A 22,850-nucleotide genomic window follows, 5' to 3' on the forward strand; every position below is an offset into this window, starting at 1 on the left:
TGTTTAACTTTTAAACTTAGGACGGAATGTTTTTAATGCAATTTGATCATCTAAACTAAACATCTACTACTTAAAACGAAAAATGAGTTTTGTATTTTCTGATCTAATCCAACACTTGAAAAAGACATTAACGTACAATATCAACCAACCAAAAAAAAATATATAACCAATTATAAAAATATCATATGATTGTGTAATTGCTTGCACGACCTAAATAAAAAAAAAAACAAGAAAGCTTATGCCAATCTGTTAACATGACCATTACATCTAACTCACTAATTAAAAACCCAAACAAATTAAACCCATTTCCTACCATTTCCTTAATCTCCCTTCTAATCATTTACTTATATATCTTTCTCTTCTCCATTTTCCTTAATCACCCTTCACCTTTTCTAGTAATCATGGTTATGGAGAGTAAATATCGAAGTAGCTCTTATGTGAGCATGAGGGATCAAGAGGATCCTCAAACGTCGTCGGAGAATGGTGCTGATTCGCCGCTCTCTGGTGATGAACGTGCAACGGCTACCGCCCCTTCTCCTAAGAAACGGTTGGTTTTTTACTTATTTAATTAATTTAATTTTCTCTATAAGCATGTTAATAAAAGTCTTAAATCATGGAAAATTTAGTTTTCCAGGGTTTTGTTTTGTATGTTAGCTAGCTAAGCTGGCATTCGTATCCATAGTGTCATGTTTGACGATCTCATATTAATATAATTTGAAATTAATTAAATTTAACTAAAATTTTAGACATATAAATGTTAATTCTATAAATTTGAAATAGAGAAATAATCATCAATATAACATATAATAGGTCGGTTTTATACATGAATTTATCGGCCTCTTAAATGTCACATAGAATATGTATCTATTTTTTTAGCTAGTTTAATTGGTAAAATGTAAATTAAAATTCGAAATATTTGTATATGTATTATGTTATTTATGTCTTTGTCATTTGTTAAGCAAATGACAATTATTAATTACCAAGTTAACTTTTTCATAATAACTTAAATAATGTGTTATTATAATCGGTGAGTAAATAATGTGTTATTATAATCGGTGAGTGTGTAGGAGGAGGAGCATAGAAAAGAGAGTAATACAAGTAGCAATAGGGGATGTAGAAGGATCAAGGAGTAGAGGTGAGGCTTATCCACCGCCGGATTCTTGGGCTTGGAGAAAATACGGTCAAAAACCGATCAAAGGCTCTCCTTACCCCAGGTTTGTTCCATTTTACTTTGCTTTCTATTACAGTCAATTATTACTGATTTAAAACTCAAATAAGATCGCGGTAATTATGGCAATTATATTGTGTGGTTTTACGTAAGATTTAACTCTTTTTTTTTTTTCTGATTAAAAAAATGAAATTTTTTCCATGTCCAAAAAATGGGCAAGGTGGCGTACGGTAGCATAAAAGAAGGATAGATGCTAACATAGGCGGGCCAAATAGAGGAGTAGTTGGGGCACCAATCATAAGAGTATTATAAGACTGGTCACACCTCATTTAATGAACGTCGTTACCACGCTCCGTTTGATGCGGAATTCTTATTTCATTATTCATGCCTACCAATTATTAAATTGATCATATGAGTATTAAAGTTTTGGAAAACAAAGATAAGAATGGATAAAGTTTTGTCTTACAAGATGCAAGATCTAGTTAATATTTTATGTTTTACTACTGCAATGGAATCGTCAAATATAATAAATAATTAAATATGTAAAATATACATTAGTCTTCGTTCTGATAATTAGTACAGTTGTACTTGTACAGTTTATTTTTAATAAAAATACTTTTTGTAAAGAATAAAAACAAGGTAAATAAACACTTAGGGAAAAGGCGGTATTACTTATAAATGAAATTAATATGTTAATCATCATAAATCATAATCAATTCAGCTATTCGATGAGATTTTTGACGGAGATGAGCACCGCTTGCTTCTGAAACTTTTTGAATTTTTTGTGTGAGAAAAATGAAAGCCCTACATTTAAAGGTGGGTTATGCGTAATGAAATGCAAAACTGGTCTTATTAGAAAGCATTATCCAAACTGTTGCATGTTTGATGATTTCCAAATATGTCATAAACATTGTACGAGTACATCGATCTAGTTAATTGCATGGAAATGTGGGAGCGAGATGAACTTTGTCTAAATGCCGACAATTGCCCTAAAAGGCTGGAAAAAACACAAGATGTTACACGCACATTTCTAGAAAAGGCATTCTTATTTTTCTTGTACTACCAATCAACCAACTACGCCTGTTCTTTTCTTACTTCATTTTGTAATCGTGTCATTTTTATCATACTTTGCTCTCACTTTTAATTTTCATCTTAAATTCTTTGTTAATTCCATTGAAATGTATCTTGTTAAACATTATCAAAGTTACACGCTACATTTCATTGACAAATTTAGAATACTTGATATTTGTTGTTTGTTTATTTTGCATTTCAAGGAAAAATGTATTTTATGAAAGTGAGATGTATTTTTAAAATAAATGGAGTACATATTATTTTCATCGCTAATGTTTAAGGAGTATATTGGTATCAACTATCAATTGAAGTTTATTGACTGTAGGGACGAGTTTAATTTTATTACATATGGGTTAAATAATACAGATTAATTATATAAGGCGATTGCACCATAACTTATGATACGAACAAAATAATAAGAAATAGCTTATTTCGTATGGGCTGAATGTGAAGTAGTTATATAAGATGATTACAGCATAACCTATAATGTAAATGTAAGAGTTATAAATATGTAAAATGATTTTACCTTGCTCATACAATTACTCTTTATCATATATTAATGAGGTTATTTGATTTGTGTATTCAGGGGCTATTATCGATGCAGTAGCTCAAAGGGATGCCCTGCCAGAAAACAAGTTGAAAGGAGTCGTGTTGACCCCACCACGCTCCTCATAACCTATGCTAATGAGCACACCCACCCAATACCCACCTCCAAACACCAACACAAGACCGTAGCGGCCGTTACCACCCCTTCAAATGTCAATGTGTCCTCTCCATCCACTCCACCTGTTGCTTCACCCTCGACTCCAAATGCGGTCGATGAATCCACAGAGGAAGGAGTTGAGGAGCCAATGTTGCCAATTCGAGTTAACCCATTTGGTTTCCCGCCTTATCTTGAGTTTGTTGGTGATACGTTGATATTGGGTAATGGAGGGATTGAACATAATTGGATACCTGATTTCACATTCAACACTCCGATTTTTGTGGGTCCTAAGTTTGATGATACTGAGGTTCCCATGTTTTCTATGAGAGAGGAAGATGAGTCCTTGTTTGCTGACCTAGGTGAGTTGCCAGAGTGTTCCATGGTTTTTCGACGATTTCAAGGCAGTACAAAAATGTGTACAAACGTTGCTTCTTTATGTGGTAGTAAATAATACTCGCTCGTTACAAAATAGTTTATATACTTGAAAACTGGTTACAACAACAAAAAAAAAAAAAAAAAGCTTAGGCTTACAGTCATAATAGGTGCATGCGATTTAACTATTTTGGTTCGAAGAGAGAAATAATATTTAAACTTCTTTAGTTTGTTTTGGTGTGAATGAGAAATAGTTATTGGCTATACAATGTATGTTCAAGGAAGAGTGAAATCAAGTTAAAAGTTCATACAATATTTTGACAATTGTTTTATACACAATCATTCAAGCACTCCATATTACAAGTGTTGTAAATTTTCGTAGTAATAATATTAGACAAATATGGTTTATGATATAGATAACGGGAGAACTCGTCCAAAAAGCTAACTTATGGAGCAATAAAACTCATTTTCATATAAATCTCACACAATTCTCTTACATGACCGATATAAAACATTTGCAATGGATCGCATCAGTCCAGTCTTCCACAAGTATTTTGAGAGCCTAAAACTGGATTGATCTAAGGATGTGAGGTTGTGACACAGCAACCACTGCGTGTTATAATTGGGACAGACCAACCACTGCGCTTGTCTCACCCACTACTCAATTTGTTCATTAATCATTGAAACCTTTAGTTTTTTTTCCATTTTCATAATGTTTGCAAGATTCGTAATAACTGTCGCTCATAACGTCCACCAACGCTCATTATACTCCCAAAGTCTCAAGTCCTAATATTTAAGGGCCAATGATAGGACTATTTTGTCCTATTACTATAAGACAACGGAATTCTGAAACAATCAAGAATTCAAGATGATGATGATAATAAGCAAATCATTAGGTCTCTAGTAAAATTTGTTTTTGAGTTGGGTCGAATTAATCTCAAACCCAAGCTCAGCTTGACCCAAAGTTAGCTGAGCTCGTACTAATAGAGGTTTGGTCACAACAGTTCATTGGACATATTATATTTTGTGTGTCTATTTGTAATAATCATATATATCGACTTTTAATGAACTGAATAACAAATGTCAAAGAAACTACCGATTCTACAATTCTCCATTGGAGCTCCGAGCTTCATAATCTAAAAGCTGGTCAATTTCATAGGATTTACCAGCTTCAATTCAGACTCGGGGTAGACCTTAATTTCGAAACTTACATTTATCTAATTAGGAGCTCTGATGGGCTTCTTTAACCACAATGCAAGATAGTAGTTATGTTTGTACTACACTAGTACATGTACAAGTAGAGTACTAGACTTGGCAAAAGTGACCTGATCTGAATGACTCGACTCGTACGAGACGTGACATCCTAACTGAGGACTCAAACTTAACCCAAATTGACTAGACCCTATATGACCCGACCCAACTCGACCGTTTATTGTTGAAAATACATGGATCGTTATTCCAAAGTAACTTTATAATAACCGGCCCAAGAATGATCCAAACCTTAATTGGCACGACGTGGAATTCTATTTAGACTCAAAAATGACCCGACCTAGTTGACCAGTTTGCTAGGTCAAGGAAGGGTAGAGATTTCTACATTTTTTACATTATTCATTTACCAGCCCCTACATCTCAGTATCTAACACGGTATCCAATGCTTATTTTACGGCTAGGAATGTCAAAATGAACCAGGGTGAGTCGGTGAATGTAGACCTCTTGGCATCGGACACTACAAATAGACGTTAACTGACAAAAATCTAAAAATTGGATCCCTAACATGAGAGGAGTTTTTTAGATGGAAAAACACAACTTTCTGTGGACAGTAAGCCTACTATAATTGGGTCACTCGGATTCCGGGTTAATATTATCCTTAGGTTTGAGTCGGCTTCAAGGTGGGTCATCTTTGCCACCTCTAGAACTATAGAAAATCATGGACTCGGGTCATGAAATCAAAGGCTACTCAACATTCTGAGAGAAGAAACAAAAACAGGGATCCAAGTTTGCGCAATAGAAATGAGAAAACGGAATGAGAGGAATTAGGCATCGTCACTTTCAAACAATATGATCAAAATAAAGATGCATTATATCAAAGTTCCATGCAATGAAATTTAATGGTTCAAAGGGAGTAGTAAATAACGTTGTCACCAATTCAAATCTGTAAAGTCCAGAATCCAGATTCCAGAACATGGCATATACAGACGCAATATTTTGATGATCGCGAATATTGAGCATTACTACTACTATTTGAACAACACAGCAAAAAGAGAGTTTTACGAATCAAAGCACCTTAGTTTGAGCAGCAGCCCATTTTCTTCCAAGCCGAGCCCTCATTTTTAATATTAATGGTCTCCCCCTGAGACGGAACAACTGATGCCGAACCGTGGTCAGCCTCAACCGCCTTTTTACTGACAATGTGATGGATCTGAGTAAGAACTTCGGAAAAGGCTTGGTCCACATTAGTTGCTTCGAGAGCTGACGTTTCCATAAAGAAGAGCCCTTCCTGCTCTGCAAAAGCCTTCCCTTCCTCAGTTGAAACAGCCATTAGATGTCGCAAATCAGACTTGTTGCCGATAAGCATGACTACGATGTTGGGGTCGGTGTGCTCCCGGAGCTCTCTCAACCACCTTGCTGTATTCTCAAATGTCACTTTCCGGGTGACATCATAGACTAGTAATGCACCAACGGCTCCTCGATAATAGGCACTGGTTATGGCACGGTATCTGCATTAAGAAACAAGCCAAGACATGTGATTTTAGTAGAGACAACTTTTAATGCTATTTATATTGTCCTCTTTTGACTTTAATAGACAACTTTTACTGTTATTTTCTCAGAATATATACTAGGAACTTTACTAAAAAAAACAATACGAAAATAACTGTTTTGCTAAACTGAACATGTCAAAACTTGACATTATGTCTTCACGTATATTTTTCTGGAGTGATAGATGCTTAAAGTTGACGATCAAAGTCAAAAGTAAAATATATTGGTAGGAAGGAGGTATGACAGCATAACTCGCATTATGCGGAAAAGTCATTAGGGGTGGGATTCATGCTATGGTTTGAAATATGTAAGCATCAAAATTGGCCCTGCTGCTTCATTTAAAAACACAAAATATTACGGAGTAGTAAACAAACAAACAAATTCATGCAACAAAGTTGCATCCTTCTACATTTCTCTCTTTCTTGTCAATAGTAACAATTCTCTTGTCTAATTGCTCATGATATCTAAGCAAAATGTATACAAGAAACGTAAGCGCAAAAATAGAGAAAAAGCCGCCAAAAATAAGAAGGTGAACACAAAACGGACAAATCACCAAACATCGACGTCACCATTACCCTAATGCCTTGAACCCTAATGCCTCTAAAAGGATCCTGCTACAAGTGGAATAAGGAAAGATCGACATACGCAACCTTTTCAATTTAGTTACTCATATACCTCATATAAAAAACAGCGAGTTACTAAGATGGCCTCTCAAAAAATAAGAAAAAGTGGGACTTGCTATCACTTTAAGAAAATGAAGCACAAAGGTCTTCGAAGGTCTTTTAATTTATTAACTTACATACCTTATCACACAGAATAATTAATCTTTGGTCCAATACACAAGAAAAAAATCATGCGTGGTGACTTGATCCAATACAGAGAGCTCAAACACCGCTCGGAAACCAAATAGAATGACAAACATCTTACATTACCATTGATGGCCATGTGGTACGATTGATATTCACACCCCAAAAAACTAAATAACTATTATACGGAATGATTATTACAACAATTACCAGCTACTCGTTCCATTTTGTTTAGAATAAGCGAACAGCTCAACTTGGGGAATAAGAAATATAATAGCCACACATGATGTCAAAGTAACAATAGGTTAATAACTGCTCTCGTGAAGTTATAATTATAGCGCTGAAAAGCTACATCGAGGGTCAATTCGTAAAGAAGTAAATGATAAGAATAATGTGCCAAAGAAAAGAGCATAATAAAAGAACTAGAAAAGTGGTGTGTCTCACTAGTTGCACCTTGTCTATAAGGCACGCTGAGGCGTTTTGGCTAGTGTGTCACTTGGCCTTACGGTTAAGCAGGCCCAATTTGCCGCTGCCATAGACGCCATTGATCTTTGAAGGAAGGTGGAAAAAGAAGGACCGTGTGCACAGGGAACCTACTTGCTGTCTTTTAAAGAAGAAGTGAAGGGAGGTGGCAGAAGCCAGACGGTATATATGTTTAAAGAGATTTAGCATCAATAAAGTGGGTTCATAAGGTGAGGAAGTTTCATCCTAGAACTGTTCCCATTTGAACATGTAAACAAAGAAACACAAGCATCTGCTAATAGAACACATGTACTAATGCTATGCTTTCCAGCATTCACGTGAATCGAGCAAAAGACTCACGTAGGATGACGGAAACATAATTAAAAAATGACAGAAATAGGAAGGACCAAAAAAATTGGGAGTTTTCTACTATGATTGCCCATATCTAATGACGAATCCAAGCCCAAAAAAAAAAAAAGTGAACTACAGTTTTCTGAAGCACATGAAGCTACGAAGTTAGTTCCAGGAAAACAGGGTGTATTTTATTGGCATTTTGTCAGAGCAATTATAAACATCAAGCTGATGAAATTGCATGTTCTTTCTTCTGATCCAGGATTCTGTATATTTTTTTGGTACCGCCTTGGATTCTTTCAACAAATGCCAACATTTTGTCCACCCTTAACTCCTTAAGTGTAAACTAGAAGCTTTTCATAATATCTAGTTGACTGGTGAAGCCCCGGTTCTCCGCTTAAACATCCCCACTCACAAGTCACAACACTTGCCACAAGGGAAGGTAAGGGTCTCAAATGTCGAGACCTAAAATTAAAAATCACATAATTAGAATTCAGATCCAACATTCCTAGACTACCTCCATCTATAGTTCTCTCTTCCAATAAAGAAAAGCTCATAAACTGAGGTTTATTATTTGCACCAAGTTTTACTTTTATATTTGAGATTGATATGTATAGCACGAACTATTTATTATTTTATTTCCCACCCCATTTTGTTATAGGGTTTTGTCCCATTCCGCCTCCGGTCGTTACATATATTTGTTAGCTAGAAATGACCAAAAAAGTTATTAACGAGATGGGAGTTGCAGTAACTAGAGCAAGCACATAAAAGGCAGCAAGCAAATGTCTAACGCTCATTGACTGATGAACAATAATATAGGTCAGGTGTTGCACTAGGAGTAAAGATAACGTATAATAAAACTTATACGTTTGTCATCAAGCAACAAGAAACAACAAGAAGCTCTATGTGAGGAGGAAAACATGAGGACAGCAGACAATAAATAAAAGCGGCAAGCTTCATGTCGTAAAATTGGTTTCATAATTTCATCAATTAAAAAGTGGAACGCAAAAGAAGGTGGGATCATGTTTGGAAAATTGCAAGTCAGTAGTTCAGTACTATTGGCAGAGTTTGTACAAGTTCTACAAGATTTTTATCAAAAAAAAAAAAAAAATCACTTGAACTACAAATAGATCATTAAGCAGAATGACAACTTTGCAGGAAGGTAGTAACAAGTGATCCCAAACAACTACTCCGTACTACATCTATCCCAAATCTATTATTTGATTTTGGTAGTCAAACCAGGTCAACATAAAGTCATCAACCATTAATTTCTTACATCAGATGGAAACAACATTATTGGTAAATAGCATGGTCATGTAAGGTCCAAATCTACCCCAGCCTCACATCCTTACCCCTAACCACTATATGAACTATCCCCCGCTCACATCAAATCAAAATATGATCCCAAACATGTAATTCGAGCAGAAGCCGATTGAAATCCAAATAACCAGGTTTGGCCATTTACATGATTCAATTACAACAACTGAACCAAAAGATAGTTTTCAAACTTTTATACACACACCATTGATGGCAACAAAGGCCAAAGCTAGTAATATCCTTGCTGCTTATCTTTATACATCTCACAACCTCAAGATATTGAAATCTAAAGCAGCTAATGCAGCGGAATCATAAATTCTTCACCTCAATTTGCAAAAACATTAAACACACCAACAGAAGATACATCCCCACAACTTTCTACAGACACAAATATGAGAATTGCATCAAAGCCGGAAATAGCCGAAATCTAGGCAGCCTTACCCCAAAACCACTCTTCACTACACAGACAGGGAAATCTAAAAGCAACCAATGCAATAGTGTATCAATTTCTAATCAAAGATATAACACTCAAACCCCAAAATCGATACACAGATTTAAACATATAAATTACAGATTCATAGCCGTTCTAATCAAAAGCCATCAACTTTCAACCAAACAAAGAATAACCCATGTCATAAAAAAACCTTGAAACCCCAAAAAACTGAAGAATCCCATCAAAGGTACAGCAGCAATAATCAAACCCACAAACAAAAACCAATAAACATACTCCCTCCGTCGAATAAAAAATAAACAAATGATTGAGACGATAAAAAGTTATACCTTTCTTGGCCAGCAGTATCCCAAATCTGAGCTTTAATAACCTTAGAATCAACAGTCAAACTTCTGGTAGCAAATTCAACACCAATAGTAGATTTAGACTCAAGATTAAACTCATTTTTAGTAAATCTTGAGAGTAAATTAGACTTGCCTACACCTGAATCCCCAATTAATACCAACTTAAACAAGTAATCATATTCATCATCTGCTTTATATCCTGACATTTTTCAGCAAATTCAACAGTTTTAAAATGATGGGTTTTGCTCAGGGTTGGATTTGAGTATATGATGATGATGATGATGATGGTGGTGGTGGAACAGTGTGAAATGGGAGTGATAGTGTTGACAATGGTCACAACAGTTCAGAAGAGTAAAGTAAAATGTTTGGGATTTTGTTTTAGAGGACTATTGAGGAATTCCGAGATCCGAGGTCTAATCCCACATTCCTAGGGGTCGTTTGGTTCGCCGGAGGAATTAAAGTTCCAAGGGAGTTACAATTTACATGATTTTGCAATTCATGTGAAATGGAAAAAAAGTGTTTGGTTGGAATGTGGGAAGTGAATTCCATAGGAATTAAAACTTACTGGGGGCTGGGTAAAGAACTTCTTAATCACGGAGGAATTAGAGTTCCATGGAACTTGATTAAATGTGATTTGGAAAAAAAACAAACAACCCACCAATTTTACAAATCACATGAATTGCAATTCATGTGTTTTATGTTGGGTAACCAAACAACCCCCTAATCCTACTAGGATGACAATGGGTCCAAGATTCTTATGAAAATCCTCTTTTATTAATTTAATGGGAGATATAATAGAAAAAAAAAGAAATTTAATGAGTCTCTCACTATATTATATGAGAGGTCTCTCAATAACACTATTGAGAGACCGTCTTTCTAGAATTTTTGTGTTAGATCTTTCCCTAATGAATTGGATACGGTTTTTATTTTATTTTAGACCCTTATGAATATAGGTCGGATATGGGTCTATACATACAAAAATCGGGTACATGTATGGGTCGGAGATTAGATCCATGCTCATACCCTTGCCCTCAAGATCATCTTTGTCATCAGTTCAATTGACATTGGCATTTGTAATCGACATCTGAGTGGTAGTTTTCAAATTACGTGTATGGTGTTTTGATACATTGTGAATGTAAACATGAAAGATTTTGTTACTTATCTTTGTTGTTAGTTATTACACTTTCAATAAATTTCATGATATTTTAAAGTTAGATCGTACATTTTAAGTTAAAAATCCAGGGCTTTCTACCTTGAAATGTTTGTCTGTGTGCTCAGGAATCTCCTCATGAGCTTTGTTGCTTTCATCTGACTCTGACCAATCTTCCTCCTCCTGAAAAGGTTGGCTTGGCCTCTCCCTGCTCCCACATGGCCACGACTTCTTCCTCTACCTCTTGGTGGTGGTCTTCCTCTGGGTAGGTTTGGAATGTTCTCAATGACAGCATTCAAAGCATTCACCATCATATTGAAAGTTCCTGCTAACTCCTCCATTCTTTGTTCAATTCTAGCAAGCCTCTCTTCACTCATGGTTATTTTTTGTATTTTTAAAGTAGTTAGGGATGATGAACTCACAATACTCTCAACCCAAGACTAACACAAAGGTGGAATTGTGTTATAACCCGGCTCTTGGTACCAATTTGCAGTGTAAAACCCTGAATAAGTCAGGAATTTTAAACTGAATGCAACAGATTTCAAGAGTTGATGAAGAGTTAAGGACGATAAACACCTAATAGGGGGAGGGGGTGAATTAGGTGTACCTCTTAAAAAAAATCTCTTTTATTTGGTTAGAGGCTAACACAAGTAAGATCTATTAAGTACTAGTTTGAGAAACTTAATGGATTGTAAGTTCACAAACGGTACATTAGGTCTATGCAATAGTATGAATGACTGTTGTACAACACTGTCAGCGAGATTGATAAATAAAAGTAGAATGATAAGAGAACATAAAAGTAAATAAACAAACAAGACGATGTTTAAAAAATTGGTTCAGCTCCTACTCCGTAGCGTACGTCCAACCGTTATTTTATTGCTTGTTTAGAAATTTACTCAAACTTAACTAAACCATTATAATGAAAATAACTCACCAACCTATTCCGTTTGCAATTGCTTAAAGCTACTCCGCTTCATGACTTTAAGTTCTATCTCAAATATTTACAAAGTCAGAATCTCAGTGGTTCACTTAGGAACATGGAGATTATAATTAAGACCTAAACACGAGAATCATTGAACATATTATTTTATGCAACAGTGAAAGGAACTGATACTTGGAGATTTTATAGCTTTGAAAAACAGTCGAAGACTTTTGAAAACAGAAAACGGTTTTGCAAATGATTGAAGAACAAAGCTTAAATGCTGAAATGATTTGCAAAATGTTATACAATGAATGCTCTTTAAAAGTTTAGCAATAATACATGATAAATGAGATGACTATTTATAGAGGAAAGAAGTGTGTAAGAGAAGGATCTTAATACTTTTTCACTCTAATGTCCATAGGTTTGTAAGGTGTATTCTCATTTAAAAATATAGAAGAACAATCAGATTTGTGAGGCTCAAGGTAGCTGCCTTTATCCAAGGCAAAGAGTGTTTCATATAAATTATGGGAACTCACATTTTCACCAAAAATGGAAAAAGCAAAAGACCCATTTTTAGCATGAAAAATCACTTACATTAATAAGATTGACATTTTAATTTAACTTGCAAACATATTCTTTTTGTTTTTCAGATTTGAAAAGTGATATTCCTTTGGAACACAATAAAGCTTTTAAAAGGTTTTGAACACTTGTGAATTTTCTGAAAAATTCTTCATACGTTAGTACCAGAAACCGTGGTGCAACAGTCACATGAACTATTGCATGGTTTTGCAATCACTTATGCTTAAAAAGGATATGTTTAACTACCTCGTTTACAATATTCATTCTAGGCAATGAGCATGCTTGACTTGTCTTTCATCTTGATAATCTTTGGGCTTCTTTGAACAATCATTGGATGCTTCAATTTGCTAAACAAGGTAACTAAGAAGCAAACAATTAAATGACAATGAAACTTGGCATCATCAACCAAGTGTGTTCTAACAGTTGAAATAAAATATCAAATGAACTCTAAAATTTATGAAATTTGGTGATAATTATCTTTGAAATATAAATGAGCCCGGAGCAAAGTTTCAGGATTTTTAAATCAATCTAACTATTTTTAATAAATTCAACAAACTAGCATGACAAATGAATTGTCTGACAGTTTGCCTGAACTGAATTGTTCTTGAGTTTAGGTGACACAAAGGATATAATTATGTTCAAAAATCCTCACGGAATATTCACAGGGAACTTAAGAAAATAATTTGGCAAGTTTAAGCAAAGAAATCCACAGATTAACACTTGAATTCTAAGCCTAAGCCTAGACTTGAACAACACAACCAAACTAATCCACAGTTAAGCACATGATTAATCTTATTAATGCCAAACAGACTATTATCATTTAACCACATAAGATTCACAGGTTAATTATTAGGCCTGGACTCAAACTACAACAATGCACAAGTTTGAAAAAAAAATGTTGAGAGAAGTCTCGAGTTTAACTTCATTCAAAATAATGACGATAATTTATTTACCAATTTTTTCTTTGTTAGATTATTTACCATTATTAGTGTATGGTAAGTCGACGATTTTGAGCCTACAGAACAACATATATCAAATCAATTACAACACTACAAAAACATAAAGCGAGCACGGTACTAAAATATATTATCAGCAAATAGCAAATAATGATTTTGCTATTTGTTGATGACCTGCTCTTATTTTCAAAGGGGATGAAATCTCTATTATGTGGTCACTTAGGGCCTTCTCTACTTTCTCAGTTGCCTCTGGCTTGTGCCTTAATAAGGAAAAATCAGATATATACTTTATTGGGATGTCTCAGGCTTCTATCAATAGTATCTTACAAGTTTATGGTTTCAAGAGAGGCTCCCTGCCTTTCAGGTATTTAGGTGTCCTAATTTCCTCCAAGAAACTCACAAAAAATGAAGGCATGAAACTCATTGATAAGATAACTACCAGGATCAGATCTTGGGGGGCTAGACATCTAACTTACTCTGGGAGGCTTGTTCTGGTGAATGATGTCCTATCAAGCTTACACTCTTATTGGTCCTCTGTCTTCCTTATTCCTAATGGCATCCTGAACAGCATTGACACCATTTGCAGAAATTATCTTTGGGGTGACAAAGATACTTATATGAAAGCACCTAACATTAAGTGGGATACCTGTTGCACACCCAAAGATGAAGGTGGGCATGGAAATGAAGGTGAGCTTGGAATTAAAGCTTCTAAACTGTGGAATAAAGGCCTCTTGGGTAAGTATGTATGGTGGATTGCTGCTAAAAAGGATCATTTGTGAGTGAAATGGGTGAACCAAGTGTATATAAAGGGGAGAGATTGGACCAGCTATGAGTCACCTAGTGATTGTAGTTGGTCTTCGAAAAAGATTGCTTCTTTTTTTAAGCTTTTTGCACCTGCTTATGTTTCTGGTACCTGGCTTGGGGAGGATCAAGAATATGAAGTTAGTAGAGGCTATAACTGGCTTAGAGTAATCAAACCTAAAGTGGACCGGATATATGTTTGTTGGAATCATCTGAACATACCCAAAACTTCCTTTATTTATTGGGCAACTGTTCAAGGGAGGCTCTTGACCAAAGATCGACTGGTTAGAATGGGGGTTGGAGTGGATACTGTCTGCTTCCTGTGTGTCAATGGAGATGAGACTCATCATCACTTGTTCTATACTTGTTATTATAGTACTCAATGCTTTAATCTTGTACAGCAGGCCGTGAATACTAAGGCTCCTGCTGAAGCTTTACATGTATGGTTCAACAAAAGTCAAGGAGGGACTAAACTACAGAAAAGAATTGTGTGCGCCATTTATGTTGTTGTTATCTATGAAATTTGGAGGGCTCAGAACAAAGCAAGGACTTCAGATGCTGTGGTTCATCCTACATACCTGGTTAGAACTATTTTGAAGGATGTAATGAGACGTTTTTGGGCAAGAAATAGAGGCAAGTTGACAATGAAAGAGGAAACTTGGTTAGCAAGTATTGTTATCTGATGTATTTTTTTTCTTTTTGCTTCTATTTTTGATGTATATATGGGACTGGACTATACTCCGATGATGTAAATTGGTGATGATTTTTTGATATATATACTTACCCTTTACCAAAAAAAAAATATATTATCGTAATTTATTTTCGCAGTAAACATTTTACTCATTTTAGTACATTTTGTGTCATACTTTTCATTTGCCTACCCCTCACAAAAGAAAACATCAAAACATAATTTCTCTATTGTTACCTCTTTCTCTTCTAAAAATTAAAACAATCCAATTTTTCCAATTATGAACGAAAATCTAATTGTAAAATAGGTATTTAACTCCCTAATCGTATTATTATTGATCAAATTATGAGATTCTTACTATATTGATGCCTTTTTTAATTAATTTAGTCTTTATGCTTAATTTAGGGTTTCTAATTGATAAAAGAGGGATGGTGGTAGTTGGTGGCTGCCAGCGGCAAGAACGATTGGACTCGCCGGAAAAAGGGACAAGATAGGGGCTTGGTGGCTGGCGAGGGTGCAGACGCAAGGGTAGGGGTGGGTTAAAGAGGGAAGGAGAGGAAAAAGCGGTAGTAAGGGCAACGGCTGGGTGGCCGGTAAGGGTGACTGGCTGCCGGCAGTGAGCCTAGGTTCCCGGCGCCGATGGCTGACGATGGAGAAGAAATATGAGGTTGTGAGTTGTTAATGGTGGTTGTGGACGATGGTAAAGGTTTTAGACGTTTCTTTTTTCCTTATTTAATCATGTAGTACATTTGATTGGAAAATAATTTACCAACACAGTAAACATCTATGAGTATTTTTGTAAAATAATTTATTTATGCATTATGCTTATAATTTATCGGCACAGTACAAGGTGGTTGACGGCGGGTTGGATGAGAAATTAGAAGAGATGAGAACTAAGGGGAGTTAGAGAGAAATAAAAGAGAGATATGAGAGGGGTATAATCGTTAACATTGTACTATAATGAGTAAAATATGTACTGCGAAAATCAGCACTCTAAAATTGTTCATTTAGTTTGTATGAGTCCCCTCAAGCAGAAGGTGTATAAAAGTTACATTAGATATTATTGCACTGTACTAAAATATATATTATTGCACCGTACTAAAATATACTCCGGGCGATCCAGACAGATGGTAACACTTACCTAAAATGGACGAACCACACAAATGGTAACATACCATATTTGGCATGAAAAATAACTAAATTACTCTTACATCCACTACATATTTACAACTTTACCATCCACTCACCCACTCACCAACTACTTATTTAATCCACCTAAACTCATGTTGTCCCAAGCAATATTTCCTACTTTACCCCTCACTTTTCCACCTTTTATTAAATAACCACTTTTTGCTTATATTTACATCTGTCTGGATTGCAGGGAGTATATCATTACCCTTCTAAATTTTATATGAAAATTTGATAACAAAGACGCAAAATATCTTAGCCCAAATCGGCCCAAAAACCTGCTTTAAGCCCAACCGTGTCAATAAAATAGGCCTGCAATTGTGACCCGACCCAACCCGAACACGGGATTTGTTTGATGCTTAGTATAAAACCCTACCTAAAGAAGCAGAAGTTGTTTATTTGATCGACTCCTCAAATCCGTAACCTTTTGGACACAGAAGAAGTGTTTACCAATGGATCCATCGGTTGGTAATGAACCGGCTCCTGTTGTTGTTGGTGATGAAGATTCCATATATCAATGTCGGCGTCGCAATTGTTTTAGATGGACACCGGAGTTGCGTAATAGGTTTGATGAAGCTGTCAATGCCTTGGGGGGTACTGAACGTATGTTGTTATCAGTTATCTCAATGTTCTATGTCTGTCTATGCCTTTTTCTTCTTTAAATTCTTTAATATTCCCTAATCGATTAGATTTGGGTTCGGTTTTGACCAAAGTTACCATCATCTATAAACTTGTACACTTATACGTGATGCCAATTATCCATGATAGCCGCCAAGAAGGAAGGGAGTACATATATAAATACTACACATTACTAACTGTGACATCTGTCTTAATTACAGTAGCGTCTGTCGGGAAAATACTAGAATTGATGAACAATGTTGACAACATAATAACTAAACAAATGGTGGGCTGCCAACTCCAGGTATACTCCCTTATTTGTTCTTTGTGACGAGTATTTTAATTTAAACAAATTGTGTGTCAACTTTGTGTTCCAGAAATATAGGATACGTGCGGAAGGACAGAGCCGTTTCCGCAACCGACAAGAGAACTCAACTTACACGGCTGGGGCCTTGCTTGTAAACCCTCTCAATCGTCTCCACAATAACTCAAATGATGCCACTTCTTATACATCAATGGGAAATTACAATATCAACGGTAACCGTGGTGCTGCCAATCAAGTTGATCTAACTTTTGTGTTTTATCTGGATTAGTAAATACTTCTGGTGTGTTGCTGTTTAAGTGTTATAAGGATCCAAAATATTTTGTAACAACTCAAGTATCTATAATTATGTTTGTGTTTCTCAAATTCGTTTATCTCCAAATTTCGGTCTCATTTTCGTATTTCTACTTTAGATTTTGGTTTATCACAAGTTATGGCGATGATTTGTTGCTCTTTCCTTCTGCATCTGATCAACAACTTCGAGATTTCGTCCTTGTTTTAGAGGTTCTGTTGACTGTTTTCTTCAATTCTACTCTTGAATTTTTTACTGATTCATTTACTTGTTTCCTTTTTTTTGGATAGAGATGGACATTTGATTGTTCTCTGAGTTGAATTTAATTCCTTTTCGCCATAATTTTTTCCTTTGTGTCGGCCATCCCTGAAATGCACACTTCCCCCTCTAATATGCTGAAGTTACCGAAATGGTTTATTTGGTCCGAGGCTTATATTGTGCTGAAGTTTAAGTTTGAGTTTTTTTGATGAATCGATAATTTGTTGGTCAGAATTCGTCATGGTGAAGGTGCTGTGTGTTTTTCTCGATTTTCGTGTACGGCAGAAAGAAGAGAAAAAAATTGTAGTATTAGAAATAACCTAGCTCTGATGATACCATAATAAACGGTTTTATTGAATACTGTTTTCGTGACTATTACATAAACATGCTATGCTATTAATAAGCTAGAGGAATTACATATTTACGGAAAAAAATAAAGTAATAGGCTCCTCACAATATTTACAACGACTACGCAATCTGCTAATATAGGCAATGGCCAATGGGGACGGGTTGCCTTGCTTGTGTAATAGAGCCATTGGCTCTTATTCGTTATACCATTCACAAATTCTCTTTTAATACAGTATTATCTGTCTTAAACTTAAAACTGGGTCAAATATCATATCATCTATCTATCTATCTATCTATATCTATATACAAGTATAATAGAAGATTCATTAAATTGTACATGTGTCAAGCATACAATGCTTCTTTTCCCGCCCAAGTTCAGCGTAGTAAGTAGTAACATTGAGCTAAACCCTAAATTAACCTACCCATTAACCTAATTTCTTCCACCGTCAATTATACTTTAGAAGACAAATCTTACTCCTCCTTCAATGTCTATTATGCTCTTGCTCAATAATTTTTTTTTTTTAGAAAACAAAAATAAAATAAAGAACTGCGTATGTTCTAGGCTAAATGGTGATGGCTATATTCTCTTTGTTTCTGCAATTTTTGATGATTCGATAACATGCAATTGTCGTTCTCTGGCAATCTATTCATCCCTCCATTGATTAACTTGAAGAAGACGATTCTTGGCCTTTCGATTGAATCGATCGTTCCACCACATGACATTTGAGAAATTTCCGGCATTTTGTGCAATTGTTTAGCAATTAGCGCTTTTCAACTCGCATGAGGTTTGATTCTTTATTTTTCATGTTTAAAATACGGAGTAATAAAACAATCATATTGTATATGACCTATTTTTATTTGTATTTATTAAACACAAATATCAATTTATGTTTGTGGTGTTTGTAAGTGGGTGATTTTGTTTATCAAATACCAATTGACACCTAAAATTTTTGATTGCATTAACTGATTTTATATATCATATGAATGCGGGTTGATGATGTCTTTATTTTGTGAATCTCGCCCTATATGAGGTTAGCCTTTTTAGTTTATCATGTATAAAATTTTATACACAAGTTATAGATTATCCATTTAATGAATAATGAGCTGTCGTTTTACATGAAAGATTATAGATTCAATAATTATTAATCACTCAATATATTCGATCATTATGGAGAAACTGTCTATCGGACTTAACCTCGAGAAATGAGGTTTGTTGGAATTATGGTCGATACTTTATCGGAATGATAGGCGTCAACCAACATCAGAGATGGATCATGTTACAGGCTAACAATCGCTTGGCAAAAGGCTTCTAAGATTTTTGAGTTTGTATTACCCTGTAAATAACTTATTATCAGAAATCGTCATGTATAACAATTAAAAGTGCTAAGTATCCTGGTGCATGCCAATCACTCTATAACAGTTAACAACAATTGCACAATATCCGAGTACAAAATACACTACTCCGTATGTGATAATTTTTGAAAAGAGCTGGTGTCAGTCATTTCTAATACTTGGAAATTGGAATGATGAGACTACAAAGATCCTAAAAATGATTCAGCATGAATAGGAAGCAAGATGGAGGTGAGAAATAATGAGAAGGTATTCCTTTCACATGAGTTAAAAGTATCTCCGTATAAAACAAGCAGCTACACACGAAAAAACTGTTTAATGTTAACAATAATGATGACGAAGTTTGCCAAGTGTTTGATTCAGCTGATTTGACAAGTTCCCGTCGGATTTTGACTTACTGCCATTGTTTTGGCTAATCGTCTTTAGGAATTCCGCAAATAGCAGGATTATTGAATCGCTAAACATAAACAAGTAGATATTTCTATGTCAGGTCCTTTCGTTTTGGTGCTATAAGATTGATCGGACCCGAATTTGGTTGGTAGAGGATTATGCTTTTATGCTGCCGAATAATAATATGTCGGACAATAGAGCTAGGAAGTATAAAAGATTACTGGTAATATTTAGGAGTAATTTAGATATATACGAAGTATATTTGGTGCAAGAACCTCAATTAAGTTGTACACGACATGCAATTGAGTAATTTAGCTAGCAGTAGTTGTTGTGTGAGTCGGTTTTATATTATGAGATGACCCATTGTAGGCACGGAAAATTTATTAAGTGCCGAATAAATAAAATAAATTAATTATTTTGAGTTAATACCAAATTTTAACTTAATTTAATTAATTTGTCCCGATTAAATGAAATGTGGGTCGATTCGGATTACAAAAGGAGTTATTCGGATCACTAAACCCAGAAAGAATCAAACTTGGGCCAAGGTTGCTTATAAACCCACAAATGGGCCTGCGACCATCAAAGTCCAACAAGGGGATTTGAAACTCTATAAATAGAGCTCTCTTCATTCATTCAAAGGGTTGGAAATTCATAATTGCAAAGGAGCTGGAGAGAACAAGGTACAAATTCCTACAAATCCTCTATGTCAAAATCATTGCAAGCAGTCAACAAGCACATCAAATCGTGCCACCTGCGTTGAAGATTCAATCACAAGTTCAAACCTTCAAGAGAGATTCAAGTCATCGCGACCCTCTCAAGAAATCAAATTTACATCGTGCGTAGAGCAATTAAATTTGTCTACACGCGCACCCCCCTCACGTGTACCCCGTACACGTACCCCTTTGACATATTAGAATCAGAGGATACATTAGAGATTGTACACGTACTTTTGATATTTATTAATAAAATTTAATTGTTTCCTTGTTTTGTATTTCAGTTATCGCAATACAAAATTTGCTGTTACAAATTTTGGTGAACCCGACGTGAAAATCTCTACCCCTCATCTCTACTGCTGTTTTATTCAAGTCTACCAAAACAAGAAGATGTCTATTAAGCAAAGCATCTCCTCCAGTCCATCCAAGAAGATCTACGCAGATATCCTGCAGGGTACCCCCATTGCTGCTACCTCCCCTGCTACGCAGTCAGTTGGCATTTCCACAAGAGCAATGGCGAAGAAGGCTGCTGTCAATGCTGCTGCTGCCAGTCTACGCTCTGCACAAGTCCCAACTAGGCCGCACAAGTTCTCTGTCGCCTCCATAGCTGCTGCTGCTACAGCGCTCCTGGCCGCCTCTTCTCCTTCACGCAAAGAGACTAGAAGTGTTAAGGTTGACAAGAAGGTTTCTCCTTGCAAACCCAAAGCATCGCCAAAGAAGAAAGAAACCTCAACTCCTAACGTTGCTTCAGTCATGGTGATAAGTGGCGATACTCTTGAGGATCGAATGCAGAAAATGAATGATCTCCTTGAAAAGATGATGAAGGAGAGTGAAGTAAAGAACAAGAAAATTGATGAGCTCCAAAAAGAGGTGGTGGCACTCCGTGACAGGAAGGCCGAGAGCGAGCATGGTGACACCGATAGGGATGTTGATAGCGATAAAGAAGTTGGCGAGGATAGGGAAAAGCCAAAGAATGAGATCAACAACTTCACTGAAGAGAAGCTGCAGGAGTTAATAGCCAAGACGATCAAGTGTCAGTTGGATGATAGCTCGACAAGTAGTGGACGCTATATCAAGCCTTACACTAAGAGGATTGACAGTCTGCGCATGCCATCTGGCTATCAGCCTCCAAAATTTCAACAGTTCGACGGGAAGGGGAACCCAAAGCAACACATCGCCCACTTCGTCGAGACATGCAACAATGCTGGAATAGAAGGTGATCGTTTGGTGAAGCGATTCGTTCGTTCGCTCAAAGGGATCGCGTTCGACCGGTACACGATCCGGACTCGAGTCAATTGACAGTTGGGGTCACATGGAAGATGAATTCCTCAACAGATTCTACAAAGACACCAGGACGTGTCGTCAGCATGAGCGAATTGACAAAGACATCTCAATGGCAAGATGAGCCTGTCGTCGATTACATCAACAGGTGGCGTGCGCTGAGTCTGGAATGTAAGGATCGCTTAAGTGAAGCGTCAGCAGTTGAAATGTGCGTCAACGGGATGAAATGGGACATTCTTTACATCCTGAAAGGGATCATGCCAAAGAGCTTCCAAGACCTGGCTACCCGCGCCCATGACATGGAGATCACAATCAAAGAACATGGTAGTGCTCGACCAAGTTCATCTAAGGTGCCAAGTGAAAAGAAGGAGTTCAAGAAAACTGATAAGAACTCCAAATCGTCGACAAAGGAAACAATGGTCGTCGAAACCAGCAGTGCACCTGTCAAAATCTCGTCAAAGCCTAAGTATGAAAAGAAGAAAGAGTCATTCTCTTACAACTACCAACGAGACAAGCCTACATTGAAAGAGTTGCAGGCTAAGAAATATCCATTCCCGTATTCGACTTGTCCGGAATGCTTGATGACCTCTTGGAAAAGAAGGTTATACAATTGCCGAGTCCAAGCGCCCGAGCAAGCAAACAAGACAAACGATCCTAATTATCACGTCGTTATCATAGGCTGGTGAGTCATCCTATTGAAAAGTGTATAACACTCAAGGAGAAGATCATGCAGCTCTCCAAGGAAGGGAAGATCATTCTTGACTTGGAGGACACAAGAACCACAAATCAAACTACGTAGTCCCGGAGCAACTTGACGAGCCAATTATACGGCAAGGACAATGTGTGTATATGTTGCAGTTCGGAAGTTTTGAGCCTGTGGCATTACAGATCCAAGGGTCATTGCCGTCGCTACCTCCAATGTCATTGGAAGAAAAACTACCTCCTCAGAATAAGAATGAGGAAAAGAAGCATGAAGATGACGAGGAAGGCTGGACTTTGGTTACGCGCAAGAAGTCAAAGAAACAAACAAGACAGATAGCGCAACCTGTTCACCGTCGAAGAAAACAATCAAAGAAGACTAAACCTCGCAAGACGAAAATAGCAGGATTATTGAATCGCTAAACATAAACAAGTAGATATTTCTATGTCAGGTCCTTTCGTTTTGGTGCTATAAGATTGATCGGACCCGAAT

The 22,850-nt window shown here is 36.2% G+C and overlaps 3 protein-coding genes across 3 annotated transcripts; 2 read left to right on the top strand and 1 right to left on the bottom strand.

The window, feature by feature from the left end:
- The first annotated feature begins 183 nt into the window (after positions 1-183).
- Positions 184-3,629, top strand: LOC141611495 (putative WRKY transcription factor 65). Its single transcript, XM_074430043.1, has 3 exons — positions 184-547; positions 1,068-1,214; positions 2,826-3,629. Exons 1-3 carry the CDS (start codon positions 255-257, stop codon positions 3,391-3,393), a joined length of 1,008 nt encoding a protein of 335 aa, XP_074286144.1. The 5' UTR covers positions 184-254; the 3' UTR covers positions 3,394-3,629.
- A 1,744-nt stretch (positions 3,630-5,373) lies between these two features.
- Positions 5,374-10,335, bottom strand: LOC141611496 (ras-related protein YPT3-like). Its single transcript, XM_074430044.1, has 2 exons — positions 9,788-10,335; positions 5,374-6,031 (listed from the first exon to the last, which is right to left on the bottom strand). Exons 1-2 carry the CDS (start codon positions 10,006-10,008, stop codon positions 5,599-5,601), a joined length of 654 nt encoding a protein of 217 aa, XP_074286145.1. The 5' UTR covers positions 10,009-10,335; the 3' UTR covers positions 5,374-5,598.
- A 6,150-nt stretch (positions 10,336-16,485) lies between these two features.
- Positions 16,486-17,392, top strand: LOC141614359 (protein PHOSPHATE STARVATION RESPONSE 2-like). The gene is made up of 3 exons (XM_074433110.1): positions 16,486-16,689; positions 16,926-17,008; positions 17,082-17,392. The coding sequence occupies exons 1-3, from the start codon at positions 16,539-16,541 to the stop codon at positions 17,295-17,297; spliced, it is 450 nt and encodes a 149-aa protein (XP_074289211.1). The 5' UTR covers positions 16,486-16,538; the 3' UTR covers positions 17,298-17,392.
- Positions 17,393-22,850: the final 5,458 nt, after the last annotated feature.

Source organism: Silene latifolia, chromosome 11 (assembly GCF_048544455.1).
Source record: "Silene latifolia isolate original U9 population chromosome 11, ASM4854445v1, whole genome shotgun sequence".
NCBI lineage: Eukaryota > Viridiplantae > Streptophyta > Magnoliopsida > Caryophyllales > Caryophyllaceae > Silene > Silene latifolia.